The sequence below is a fragment of the Micropterus dolomieu genome, linkage group LG12 (genome assembly GCF_021292245.1).
Source record: "Micropterus dolomieu isolate WLL.071019.BEF.003 ecotype Adirondacks linkage group LG12, ASM2129224v1, whole genome shotgun sequence".
Classification (NCBI taxonomy): Eukaryota; Metazoa; Chordata; class Actinopteri; order Centrarchiformes; family Centrarchidae; genus Micropterus; species Micropterus dolomieu.
The window spans coordinates 36357476-36371150 of NC_060161.1; the positions used below are offsets into that span (position 1 = coordinate 36357476).

At 40.3% G+C, this 13675-nt stretch overlaps 1 protein-coding gene and 1 long non-coding RNA gene across 4 annotated transcripts in view; both read right to left on the reverse strand.

Moving 5' to 3' along the window:
- Positions 1 to 142: 142 nt before the first annotated feature.
- The window catches only part of LOC123980207 (major histocompatibility complex class I-related gene protein-like), a 15225-nt gene continuing 1692 nt past the window's right edge, over positions 143 to 13675 (reverse strand). Inside the window, exons 4-5 of one of the 3 annotated variants that reach the window (XM_046064480.1) lie at positions 1730 to 2038; positions 143 to 1308 (exon numbers count right to left, since the gene is read on the reverse strand). In XM_046064480.1, the coding sequence (XP_045920436.1) occupies positions 1250 to 1308; positions 1730 to 2038 (368 nt within the window). In that variant the 3' untranslated portion in view covers positions 143 to 1249. Of the gene's footprint in view, positions 1309 to 1338; positions 2039 to 13675 lie in introns of those variants that run through there. The other 2 variants (XM_046064481.1, XM_046064479.1) reach the window with 2 other exon arrangements.
- LOC123980266 lies at positions 5292 to 10118 on the reverse strand. The gene is made up of 3 exons (XR_006827451.1): positions 10076 to 10118; positions 9755 to 9793; positions 5292 to 5788 (listed from the first exon to the last, which is right to left on the reverse strand). It is a non-coding gene; the product is annotated as an uncharacterized LOC123980266 (long non-coding RNA).

Here is a 13675-nt window from a genome sequence, read left to right on the forward strand (position 1 = left end):
GCGCTGTATGAAAGGTACGGAGCCGATGTTGATCTGCCTCTGAGACGGGAACGTTGAAGTAACAGAGCCAGAACATGTCTGAGTGAAAAGCCACAGCCGGCAAGCTGCTGTTCCTGCGTTTATTGCAGGATTTCTGTATCAAAGTGGTTGTGTTTCGGGTTATGCTCGCTCATGAGTTCAAGCAGGTTACAATCTTAGAACCGCAGCGCTAGTGGCTGCTGAAAACTCCATAAAACCCCTTTAATAGATCAAATGTTGTCTTCCTTTTTGTCAACGTGCTGTAACCTCACTTAGAAATGAAGCACATGCCTGTTTTCTCTGTTGCTTGCATATCTGCTATAAATGGACACCGGGTCAGGATGTAGCTCTGTGTGCGCTCGCGATCCTGTCTCCGACTACAGTGACAACACCACAGCTACGACATGCAGTCCACTAACACCATAAAACAATCGGCTCCCAGCACAACACACACTTCAACACAAACTCCACGTAAGGATATAAAACAACAATAAAGGTTTATGTGATGAAGCCCAAACAGACCAAATGAGATATAGATGATGTCGGTGAAAACATCAGAAAGGCTGGGGAAACATGTTCTCTGGTGCAAAGTTGTATCGCTTTCCACATTACTTCACCAACTAACGGGACCCATATTACTTACCTGTGTATTAAGTCAAAGTGTTGACTTAGCCTGCAAGAAAGGATGCAATGGTAAAAATACACAGATAGTCATGTTAGTTACTGAAAAGCAGCAGGTGAGCTAACGACGATGTCACGACGGCTAAATGCAGTAAATGTAACGTTATCATGTAATGAGAATGGGTTAGTTGAACCTCAAGCTGATAAAAACATTTCTGTAACATTGCAGTGGGATTTTCCAGCATGTCTCCCTGTCTGTCCGTAGCTGCTCTCACAATGCCTTTTTTCTGGGAGTGTTGTGCCGATATGCAGCTTGTCTGAAAAAAAAAAAAGAGAGCGTGCTTTCCAAACTCGGGGAGCAGAGATTGAAAGAAGTAAGCATTTACTAGGGATGTGTGATGGAAATTGTATATTTTACGGTTTTACCTTTTATGCTGCATTGCTGTGATAACTTTATTATGTTGCAGCTAGGTGAAAGTTCCCAGGGGGAAAGTAGCTCATTAGACAGTTTCTTATCTGACTGTCCTTCATCTCAGAGCAGGTGGTTCCTACTCCCTTCCTCCCTAAGACAGCTGCATAATATCCTTACAGTATAAAGTCACCTGTTTCTTCACTGGCTCTTGGTCTTACACTCTGCTGACTGGTTGCACTCTGTATGTGTGTCTGACCCTGTGAAAAGAATAAAAACCTTAAAAGACGTCTGGATTGAATTCTTTATTTCAGAAGACTCCCTTTAGGAAAATTTCCATTGCAGATGGTAAAAGGTAAAAATATTCAGTTGTATTCTGGGAAATAAGAGTGTTACAGTGTTTTAGGTGTAATCTCCAATCACATTTGCTCAATCGGCATCATGAAAGTGTGTGTAATTCCCCTTTAAGATATGTTTAAACTTTTTGTAGTATTATTACATAATTGGAACATTTGTAATTAAAAATGTTTTTATCACTGTCAGGGTCACATGATCTGACTAGCGATCCTGGTAGAGGACGATTAATTAGTTTAATACTAATCTTAGTCTTTAATCATTTAGAATAGATGGTAAAAGTTAAACTGAAAAATAACTGAAAATAAATAAATGTGTATTTTTCACCTTTGCCCCAGTTGGTTCTGATCTTTGTTTTGTCCAGTTTGGTGATGATGTCGTCCTTCACGCCAGAGAGATGAAACACACAGTCGTACCTCCTCCAGTCTTCAGGTGTGACTGATGAAAGATTCAGGTCAACACTCATCTGGAAGGATCCATCGTTGTTGGGGAGGATCTCTCCGAGGTCCACGTCCTCATGAAGCTCCTCTCCATCTTTCCTCCAGAACATCGTGGCTCTGTCAGGGTAGAAACCTGTAGCGTGGCAGCTGACTGGAGAGGAGGGAGTCTTCTGGAGGAGAGACACTGAGGGAAGGTCTGGGGGGGGGGAGAGCAAGAGAGAGAGAGAGAAGAAAGGGGTGAACAGGAAAGGAAAGAAAACAAAGTAAAAGCATGTTAAAAAAATAAAATAGGGAATCAATAACTGAAGGTGTGAAAATTCCATATTATTAGTAACATTATTGTTGTAATGTTACTAATAATATGGACTATGATGAAAATCATGCCAGAAGGTTTTTCCTCTGAAAGCCAAAATTATGTTTGCATTCAGTCTTTTTCACCAAAATGTATTGTGTGTGTCATTGAGGTCTAACAAATGTGTTGAATACATTTCCTTCCTTATGGACATTTGCAAACCTGATTTAAATTTGTTTTAAATCATGTATTGTAAACAGTCTTCTTATTCACTGCCTCTGTAGTTGATTTACTGCAGCCAACTGTTCAGGATTAATGTCCGTGTCCTTCATGCACGCATGCATGTGCGTCCTTGTGTGTGTGAACAAGATCCAAACAAACAGGGATCTGCTTGTAAAAACTAAAGCTCCATGGCACCACTACAGGTCAAAATCTCCAAGGATACCTTAAAGTGAACTCAAGACACGGCAGATCCATTAGGCTGTTTTCTTTCAGGTAAATGCTCTTCATGTACAGGCCAGTACAGCCGTCTCATGATCAACAGCATAAGAACTACATAACAACCCATTTTGTTACACAGCTTCCACATAGAGACAGAGAAGGTAGTGACACCACCACTAAAGAAACTCACTGCAGTCAGAGAAGAAGGATCTGCCTGTTTTTATGGTTCACAGCAAAGTAGTCAATCACTTTCAATGTTTTAATTGAATTCACTGTTCAGTGAAACAGACAACTCAATATTTTAGAAAAATCTAATCTGAAAAAATTAACTTCTACTAACAGTGCACTAACTCACAGTCTCAGCTTTGAGAAAAAAAAAAAGTTATTTACATTTATCCACAGCAATTTACAATTACTATACATGTCAGAGGTCGCACACGTCTGGAGCAACTAGGGGTTAAGTGTCTTGCTCAGGGACACATTGGTGGTTGTGTCACAGTGGGTATTGCGGCATATACCACTAAAACAAACAAACCAGACCCACCAAAACAACTAAAACGCCGCAGCAGGCTGAAACATGAGGATTTACACTGAAGATGCGTCACGCTGAACCATCGTACATATTGAGTCTCTTTATTACGCTATTTCACATACATAGAAAACCAATCACTTACTTTGAGTGATGCATGTTGTAAGCAGTGCAAAAGGTACCTCAGAGACATCAGTGAAAGATGTTAGTAATGATGACGACGATGGTAACGGTCAACAGAAAGTTCTTCCCCATGCTCACCCTGCAGCCATGATCAACCCAAGCTTCCCCACAGGTGAGCACACACACATTAATACAGACACCACGCCCCCGGTCACACCCACAGTAACCGATGACGTCACGATGCGCGTGCATGTACACTACAGTGCAAAGAAAAGAGAGGAAACCCAATAAAAACCCAAACAAACCCAGTGTATGGCTCCTACACACATGTTGCGGGAATGGGCGGTAATGGTCACAAAATCAGCGGAGCGGGATCAAGAAAACAGTCCCGCGCAGGTCTCGACCCTGTAGCGTCAGTTTTTGACCAGGAGTTCTGGGGTTCGTGTCCTGTGTGTCAACGTTAATTATTTTCATTTAAGTTACGCAAGTTCCGTAAATTGCATAAATTGACGCAAGTGACGTAAGTTAACTTACGTGTTAACTGACATAAGTATTCATTTTAACCCAAACCATGATCTTTTCCTAACCATAACCAAGTAGTTTTTGTGCCTAAATCATAACCAAATTGCAACAATTCACGACATTAATAACGTGCTGTTTCAAAATGGCAGTTTCGAAAGGCTGAGGTCTAACCAAATGTTGCATATTTATTGTTGCTACGTCTAAAAATGATGCATTGATGTCATTTAGCCTTATTTTGACTTCATTTGAAAATATAACTCACAAAATTTGAGGCCTTACTTTGTAACATAGCTGATGAAACACCGTGACGTTTTCTATAATGTATGTGCTTTTTTATTTTTAAGATATGTATTTAGTTCTGTATTACATTTATTTAACTTATTTTGAATTGCAATGATTTTTGATTTTATCCCTGACTTCCCATTAACAGCTTTCCTGTATTGTGTTGTGTACTTGTTTGTGTCTGTTGTAATTTGTAAATGAGTTTTCTTTCAACATGAATAGAGATGATCAACAGCTGGTGAATGTTGCCTTATATCATACAACCAGCAGTGTAATTGTAGTAGCAATGTAAAAAGTAAATTGTGTCTCCATTTCATCAGACAGTCTGGTAGTGGCGTGGCATCCAAGGTGCTGAATCATCTTACAACCATGATTCACTTCCCTTTTTTGTAATCAGTTCCTTTTAAATCTTTGAAGTGTATTGTAGCCTGTCACTCACAGACATAAAACAATTTGTTTCGCCATCTTACATTTATACTTAGAATTGCTATACATGCCAGAGGTCACACGCCTCTTTAGAAACTAGGGGTTTAGTGTCTTGCTCAGGGACACATTGGTGGATGTGTCTTATCCACCGTCTTCATGTTGTAAGAGTTACTTATATCTAACAACCAGAGTCATCAGGCAAGTTTGCCATATTATTTTTCCCAAACCAAACCAAGTACTTTGTGAGGGCAAACTTCTCCATGTGTGATGAGTCTGACGTGTGTCATGTTGGATGAGGTGCCAAATCTGTGGTATTTGAATGAAAAATTGAAACAGGAAGACGAAGTGGAAGTATTTGTGTGGCCTGTCCAGCCTGCACACTGATATGTAGTTTTATGAGTCTTACCTTTGACGGTGATGTTGACTGTGTTGCTGCTGTCTCTGTGTTTAGATTCACACCAGTACACTCCACTGTCGTGTTCTTTGAATGGCTTTACGGTGCAGGTAGAGGAAGTCTGGCTTCCCCAGTCCGATCCACATGGCATCAAACTTTGGATCTTATTGCTGTTCAGAAAAGGTGACACTGTAATGGCTCTGTTAATAAATAATTGCACAGTCAGCTAATGCTAATCTGGCACATCATAATCCAGCCTGGTACATTGCAGTTAGATGGCAGACAAGTACTGATGGACTAAAGCTAGAAGACGGTAAAGAATAGTCAGGATCCCTGAGTTCTACGTTTAAGATCACATCGATATGTTTATCATTTTAATCAGGATCTTCAGACATTCAGAGCTGAGAAGCAGCTTGTCAGTCTGTGAAATGAACGTTTGCTAATGTCACATTAGCTCAGTAGCTAAAGATCAGACGGGATGATGAGAGATTTAACACATTAAGTTGATGTCTGATAACCTTGGTTTTAATTATCAGACATGACTTTCCAGCAATTTGTCATTATTACATAAGTAGACGCTTACTCATACGCATTCACCGCTAACATAATCTTTAGAGAGTAAAGGAAACCGAATGTCTGTGATGTGTTATCAATGTGCAGTATGAAACCGCAGCATGTTACCTGTAAGGAAGCAAACAAAGCTAACAGCCAATAGATGATTTACACAATGATCATAAGGGATGGAAAGTACACCAGGTTGTCTTTTACTATGGTAAAAAACTGATTTCTTTTAGGGATTCTGTTGTGTGATGTTAGACTGACGCTGCTGTTGTGTATCTCCACACCGTCCATTCACCAGAGCTGGTGCTGTCACAGCTCACAGTGACCATATCATACTCGAAATGCTGCGACCGTTTGGGATTGACCGTCACCGAGGCTGGGAGAGAGAAACAGAAAAATAGCATCTAGTTATTTATTGGCGGACTATCACTAGTGAGCCCACCAATCTCAAGACATACAGTTTCTTTAGGGCACGACAGCATTACTTTAGGCTTTATAACCTTTAGATTATATATTAATATTGTTAATAGATGCTTCATTGTCATTAGATATAAATATACAATGACATGCAGTTTAGAGCAAACAGTTGAACTTAGCAGCTTTTAAAATTTATTAATAACTACTCTAAAAATAAATTCTAAATTTAAGGAAACTAAAATAAAGTGCCTGATTTTTAGAAAAGGAAATAAAAAGCGTAGCTTGAAGTGATGAAGTGCAGTCTTAACCAGTTTTATACACTCAACACATCATAACAACTGAACAGCTGTAACGCCTCCTCTTCTCTTTCATTCCCTCTTACAGAGCTACCACTTTCCTACTTTCTCTTGTTCAGTGAGAAACGTGAGCTCTAGTTTTTCCTGCCAGCTCGCATTGGAGATCTATGAGATATTCTGGTTTTGAACTGCCCGTGGGAGGAATGTACATGTAAGAATCTGAACATTCTTGATTAAAAACCATGTGAAATCTCTTTTCCCTTTCGTCTCCTCAGTTCATGTGTATTTCCAAAACGAAGTCTTCAAACGTGAATCTCGCGGACTCGACTCGCAAGCATCAGAATGCATCAGATTTGAGCAGCGTCACATGAGACGATTGGACCACATGCGATTGGTCTGTGAGATTCCTGGGCCGCTAAACCAATATAGTAAATGCTAGAGAAGCTGCGCGGGTTAAAATAGAAACGCTCCGTCATGAGGTAGTAACACTCAATAATAAATCGGAGAGGAGAGCGACTGGGTCCGATTGGTGACCTCTGGCATAGAAGAATAAAATGAAGCAATAACACATACATTTAAATAAATAGGCGATAACAGCATGTTAGAAAAAGATTTTAAAAAAGGAGATGCATTTTAGCTTAAATATATAATAGATAAAGTGCATTCACTGTGTACTGACCACAGTTTGGCATAGATGGGTAATCACACCCAATCTCTCAGCAGCCTGCCCACAGCTCTTGTGTAACAGCTGTTCTTCAACAAGAGGTTTGTCCTTCTCCTAATGCCCTTGAATGTGCCAAAAGACTGAAAGTCTAAAGTTGGACCTTGGTGACCAGGGTGTCTCTGTTGATGTTCCTGGTGCGTCTAGAGTGGACATTGTTCAGGTAGGGAAGAGGGGAACCCTTGATCAGTCTACTTTCAATTCAATTCAATTCAGTTTTATTTGTATATATCGCCAATTTACAACAACATTTACATTTACAACAGTTATCTCATTGCGCTTTTTATATAGAGCAGGTCTAGACGGTACTCTGTGATATTATTTACAGAGACCCAACAATTCCCTTCATCATTCAAACTTTAAACAGGTCACAATGCCATATTAATCTAACATTATGAGGTTTTCATATGTTTTTGTTCTTCAATACACTTTTAATAGATGTGTATTGAGGAGAGAAATGTAGTAGTTCTTATTGCTCAGTCTGTGGGGGTTTGGCTTAGGAACTGATTATAGTCCAGCATGGACCGCTGCCAAAGTTGCCCCCTGAGCAAGGCCCTGAACGCTACTTAAGATGCATAGAACACATTCTGCGTGCATTGTACTGTCTGAAAAAAACATTGTGGCCAATAAAGTCAATAATAGCTCTTTTGTTTTTTTCCACGCTTGCAGCTATAGCAGCTTAATGGATGCTAATTCTTGACCACTTAGTTCAGAACATCCTGACTACTGTTGGATGGATGGCGATGAAATGTGGTTCAGACATTCATGTTCACCTCAGGATGAACTGTAAAAACTTTGGTGACCTTTGATAGCGCCATCATCAGGTCAACATTTTACTTTGTGTTTAGTCCAGTGGTTCCCAACCTAGGGGTCGGGGCCATCCAAAGGGTCAGATACATCTGAGGGGTCATGAGATCGCAGGGGAAAGAAAGAAAAAAGTAAACTTTCGGACTTCACCCTAATCTTTGTTTTTTTTTGTGAAATATTGGATCATATGATTTAAATTAAACTATGTGATTGGAGCAATGCCTCTGTTTGATTCTTAAAGTCCACCATGTTGTACCGCTATGTTTCTATCAAACATGAACATCAAACAATGGCTCTATTGATGTCCACGTCTTCACATTTTTTTCTGTAGCCATCGGAGTTTCTCCTACACGTTAGGAAGAGGAGGGCATCTTTATCAATCTACTGGCCCTTTAAGTACAGTATTTGAGTAAATGTCCTCATATATAAAGGACAGAATAGGTCCATATTTGATGTTGTCAAAATGACCTAAATGAGTGTTTTCAATGACTCCCAAAACATATATGAGTGTTTTCATTTCCCCATAGGCCGCAGCAATACAGGTTGTCATGCATACAATCACTGTTTAGGCACACACCTCTGTGATGGTTAGGGTGAGGATAAGGGGCTTCGGGGCAGCTGTCAACGCCTTTATCAGTAACAGTAACATAGTTAGCAAGCGCTAATGTTAAATGGCCAAGGCAACATATAACGCGAGGGCTAACACTAGCTAGCTAAAGGCTCGTGCAGACTACACGACTTTCAGCGTCGGCCGATGGCCGTGCCGTTCACACTACACAACTTGCCGTCTTGTGACGGAAGTCTTGAAGTTGTTGTGGCGTTGACACTTCATGACTGATCATTGACAGGGGGTCACACACTACACAAGCTGACAGCAGCTCTGTCACCCGACGCTAGTCTCCAAACCACATTTTGTCAAGAAAACACACGTGAAATGCAGGAAATGACACGATCCTACACAGGAAACAGCTGTTGTTTGTTATTATAAAGATACCACTTCTAAAGACAAAGAATTTGGGTGAAAGGATGGCTCAGCACACGCAGGTAGCAGGGATTGTCTGAGCTACAGAGAGAGCTGGAGGGGAGTGAAAAGTGTTTTGCGGTGAAAAAGTAGTTGCCTGCTCTCATTGGCTGGATGTGGATGTATAGTCGGCCGACTCCTCCAGATATTTGGCGTGCTAGATATCTGGCAGACGTCGGCGATGTGGTGATGATGTGTCGGGGAGCCGTTTTGACACGTCGTTGATTAGTTCACTCAAAACGACTGGCGGCAACCGATCGCCTGCTGATTCACTCCTAATCGCAGCCTGATGGTCGCCGAGTGGCAAATCGGGCCAATAAACATTAGTAAACACAAAAATGTATGCTAACGAGAGCACTAAAAGCACTAAAACACTGATGTACTGTGTTTCACACAGGAACCCAACACTAGTTTCCTGGGTAAAGGGGATTAAATCGCCTAATTAACCACCAAATAAGTCGGCGGGTTCAGCAAAAACCAAAGTGCAGAAACTGGCCACAGGCAGCACTTGGGACATGAACCAAGTCTGTGGGTCAGGGAAACAGCGTGATTTGCGTTAAAATTACTACTTGGTTAGTAATTAGGTTAGGGGACCTGTGTTGTCATGGTTATGCAAATAACAACCACGTTGCTATGGTTAGTGACGACAGTAGTCATGATTTTGAGCAACGTTGATCTGTTGTTCCTACATTGTAGGAAACAGGAAGTGAACGTGTTGTCTAGTGTGAAAGTGTAATTTTATGCTGACCAATCCATTTCTGTGGACTCTGTGTCTTTATAACAGCGTCACGCGACTTCCTCGTTTGTTCCCGTCATAATTACTACAGCAGCAAGAGGACGCTGCACTCTCTGAAACAAACTGATGCCAGTCTCTATTTGCAACAGACAGACAGGAAGCGGTGAGTGACGATGTGGTGGGCGGCAAACACACATGAAAGATCATCTGAGATTTGACAGTGTATACAAAATATAATTAAGCCAACATTTACAAAGTCCACAATTAAAATGGACTCCTTAGATACTTAGATTACAATTTAAACAATCTTTCACACACACATATACATCAGGTTTGAAACTCACCACGGGTGCTGGCAGACGTCCGGCAGACGCTCAGCAACACTGAAACAACAGTCACTGTCAGATCACTGTGTGTGTGTGTGTGTGTGTGTGTGTGTGTGCAGAAAGATACATGCATTACACACCGACATCCGCACAAAGATTCAGCTTCATAAATTATCATTAAATCATTTGATAATGATTTAACAATTCAGCATCTTTCCTTTAAAGTAATCCACCAAAGCTAAATGAAAACACATCTCTTTTTAACTCTTGGTTTGAGTGTAGTGCAGCGAGTGTTTCTGGTAATAATTATTCATCTTTGTTAAAGTTTTCTCTACTTACAGAGGAAAAGCTCAGTCGCCTTCATGGTTTCTGCAGACTGAAGCTGACCATCTGGTAGCTAATGTGGCAACAACATCCTGTTGAATAAACCGCAGGTAGGGTGGGAGGGGGATGTGAGAACAGCCAATGGTACAGTAGAAAATATGTATTCTTGAACATTCTGGTATTCATCATCTATCAGCATTTAATTAATGTACATTGAAATTTCTCATTTTTATTTTTAAATATCTTGCATCAAAAACTTGCTTTTCAAGTATAAAAAAAAAGAAGAGACAAACGTAAACAAAACCCACAAAGCTCACATCCTGTTTCATTAAAGGTGGCTTCATGTTCTGACACTTCAGAATAAAAGAACAGACAGCTGCATGAAGGAACAACAGTAAACATTTTTATCAAAAGAAATCGACTCCAGTTCATTTTAGAAGCTGAGTTTCGCTCATCACTCATCTGTTCTTGTAAAGAAACAGTTCAGTATTTAGTGAAATCCTTTTTTAGAGTTAGATGTTCAGAATAATACCAGGTTCATGTCTTTACAGTAAATATGATGCTACAGCCAGGAGCTGGTTAGCTTAGCTAAACAGCTGTCCAAATGGAACAAAATCCACCTATCTGAATCTGTAAACCTTACTGATTTACACCTTCTGATCAACATCTGGTTTGTACATTTAATGTACAAAAACAGTGTGAAAACCTTAACATTGTGGTTGTTTGGGAGATTATGTGCATGACTACTTCTTGGCTGGGAGCCCTGGCTTGCTGGAGTAACGTGACCAGATTTCTGAAATTAAAACCAGGGACATTTCCATTTTGGTGTTCAGTATGTCATCCAAACATTTAGTGTTCTTCATATCTATCTTTGTCAGTCTTCTTCCTATCCAGTCTCCCTCCGCTCTTTCCTTTCCACCTGGCTTGAAAAGATGTTTAGTAATTGAATGGAATCACTCTTCTTGTTGATTTTTCCACAGCAGTTTTCGCTAAAACTAAGGGGGAGCAAGTAGTTAGTAGTTATTCGAAGCTGCGATAATGACCCAAAAGTTGCCTATCTTTCAATCAAACTACAGCACCGAGTCTGCACCGAGTCTGCAGACAGCAGGAAAAGTATCCACAGCTAACAAGCACTCAGTCTACTGTTTGACTCCGGTACATAAAAGAATCTGGCAAACCCCAAAGCTTCCACTCGGTCTCTTCGGTATTCTTCAGGAAATGTGGAAGGACAGCAAGTCGGAACAACAGCAGATGAGTTCAGTCCAGTAGAGAAGACAGAGTCAGTCACACAACACTGAGTAGTTACAAATGTGAATGGAATTTGTAAAGAAGTTTTCTCACTTCTTCTTGTTGGGGGTCAGTTGTTTAAAAAATATGGTGTAGTGAAAGTGAATAAACTTAAACTGAAGTAGTGTAACTGTTTCTGCAAGCAGGTTTTAACAATTTACAATACAAATTATTTGTGAACAGCCGCTTGAGATGCAGCTTCTCGTTTTCAAGGCGGTCCAAAAACACTTAATTTATAATAATGAGAAAAAACACAACATAACTAATACACAAACAAAAATACACAAAAACATTCTCACTTAGCTGCTTGTACCAGAAGATTAGAAGGTTGCATATCATAGTTCAGACATGTTATGGCTAGTATAAGTACATCACATTCAGTTGAAATACACAAGATCAATGCACTTCCCTCACCAAACAATAAGGGCATATTACGTTCCATGCTATATAGTACTACATAAGGAAGGTAGAGGTCAAATCCACCAGTAAATCATTTAGATGTGAAATATAGATAACCTAAATCTGTGAAAAGATGTGATGGAGCTCAAAGAAAGCATGAGATTGATCTAGTCACAGGTGGCCTTATAAAGAAAGCTTTACGTCCAGCAGCAGAGAAGATTCTTGGTACAGTGAAAAAAAAGAAGATATTGCACGTCTCTAACAGGATATGCACAACTACATGGGACCGAAACATCTTTCAGATAAGGAGGACAACTAAAGTCCAACATATACATTTCAAAATAAAACTGAATCTTTCTTCTTGATGAATTAAGCTGCAGCCAATTTAGTGATGCACACATTACACAGTGTTTGGTTTAAAAAAGCCTCAGCACAAATCTACACAGAGAATGGAAGACCACATCAAATGGCTTAAGAACAGTGTCTTTACTATCGACAGGTGAACCTAAAGAGCCCAAAAGCTCCCATCGTTCTGGTCTAAACAGCGTAGGGTGTTGGGGTACCACACTACTAGTAGAGCTGCTCCTGTGAGCCGGACCCACTGGTATTTTTTCTAGAAATTAAGTAGATAAAATCTTCCAACTAAACACTCAAGTGTACCAGATTTCAACAATGTTCAGGACTTGAAGGAGGACTGATGCTACCTTTATTGAGGCCAAAGGGTGGCCTGCTCCTCATTAATCACTCTGAACTGTCATTGGTTGTCAAAGCCTCCAAGCCGCTCAGGTGCATAATGGAGCCATTTTTGTACCATGACAGCTAAGATGAACTCCGGGTCTCCTTTTCCTCTGCTTTCAGTTGTTTTTTTCTTTAACACATTTAAAGAATTAAAAAAAAACAGAAAGTTAGGAGTGCACATTGAGTATGGGGTTTGTGTAGAATAATGTTTATAGTTACAGAAAATATTGGAGTTTGTTTCCCTAATTTTATGCATTTAGTTACATTTTAAATAGATTGACCGTACCAGGCTGTTAATTTTTGCTGTAAAGTTTTAACATGGGGGTCTATGGAGACCGGCTTGCTTTTGGAGACTCAAGGGGCCATTTGATTAACTGCAGTTTTGGCTCTAAACTTGCAGGATTGCTGCTTGGTAAAGACAAAAATAGGGTGGATAATTAATTAGAATTAAAATGGTTAAATAAGAAATAACAAAGTCAATAGGATATTGTATTCTTTTAAATATGTTTAAACAACAATTGACCCTGTAGAGTCCTTCCACTTCCTGGACACCATCATCACCCAAGATCTCAAGTGGGAGCCAGCTCACCAAGAAAGATCACCAGAGGAAGTTCTTCTTCCGGCAGCTGAGTAAGTTCAACCTGACAAAAACATCGATGTGCGTGTTCTACACCACAGTGTATCTCTCTGGTACGCTGCTGCTGCCGTCAAGGGCAAGGACAGACTGCAGTCTATCATGCGCTCCACAGAGAAGGTGATTGGTTGCAAGGAACACAACCAAACGACAGATGTCTCAGTGTGGAGCTGGCTGGGGAAGATCAGCTGGTTCTTCCTGTAGCATCACTCTGACAGTCACATGGGACAGTGGAGTTTACTGGTGTGAGTCCAGAGAGGGAGCAACCAGTAACACCATCAACATCACTGTCACTGGTAAGATCAAGACGTTTTTTTGTTTCTCAACTGTAGCTTTCTCGTGTTCATCACACAGCAGAAAACTAAACATTGGATGCAGCCCTGACTAAAGACTTTCCTAGCAGTCGTTAGTTAAAGCCATTAGTCCACTAGTAGCACATAAATTTCATTATTTAAATCTATATTTTTGGGGCATCAGTTCCAGGGCTGTGAAAGAATGTTATCAGTTAACACTGTGCTACATTTCAGACCACAATAATGAGGCTTTAAAAATCTTTT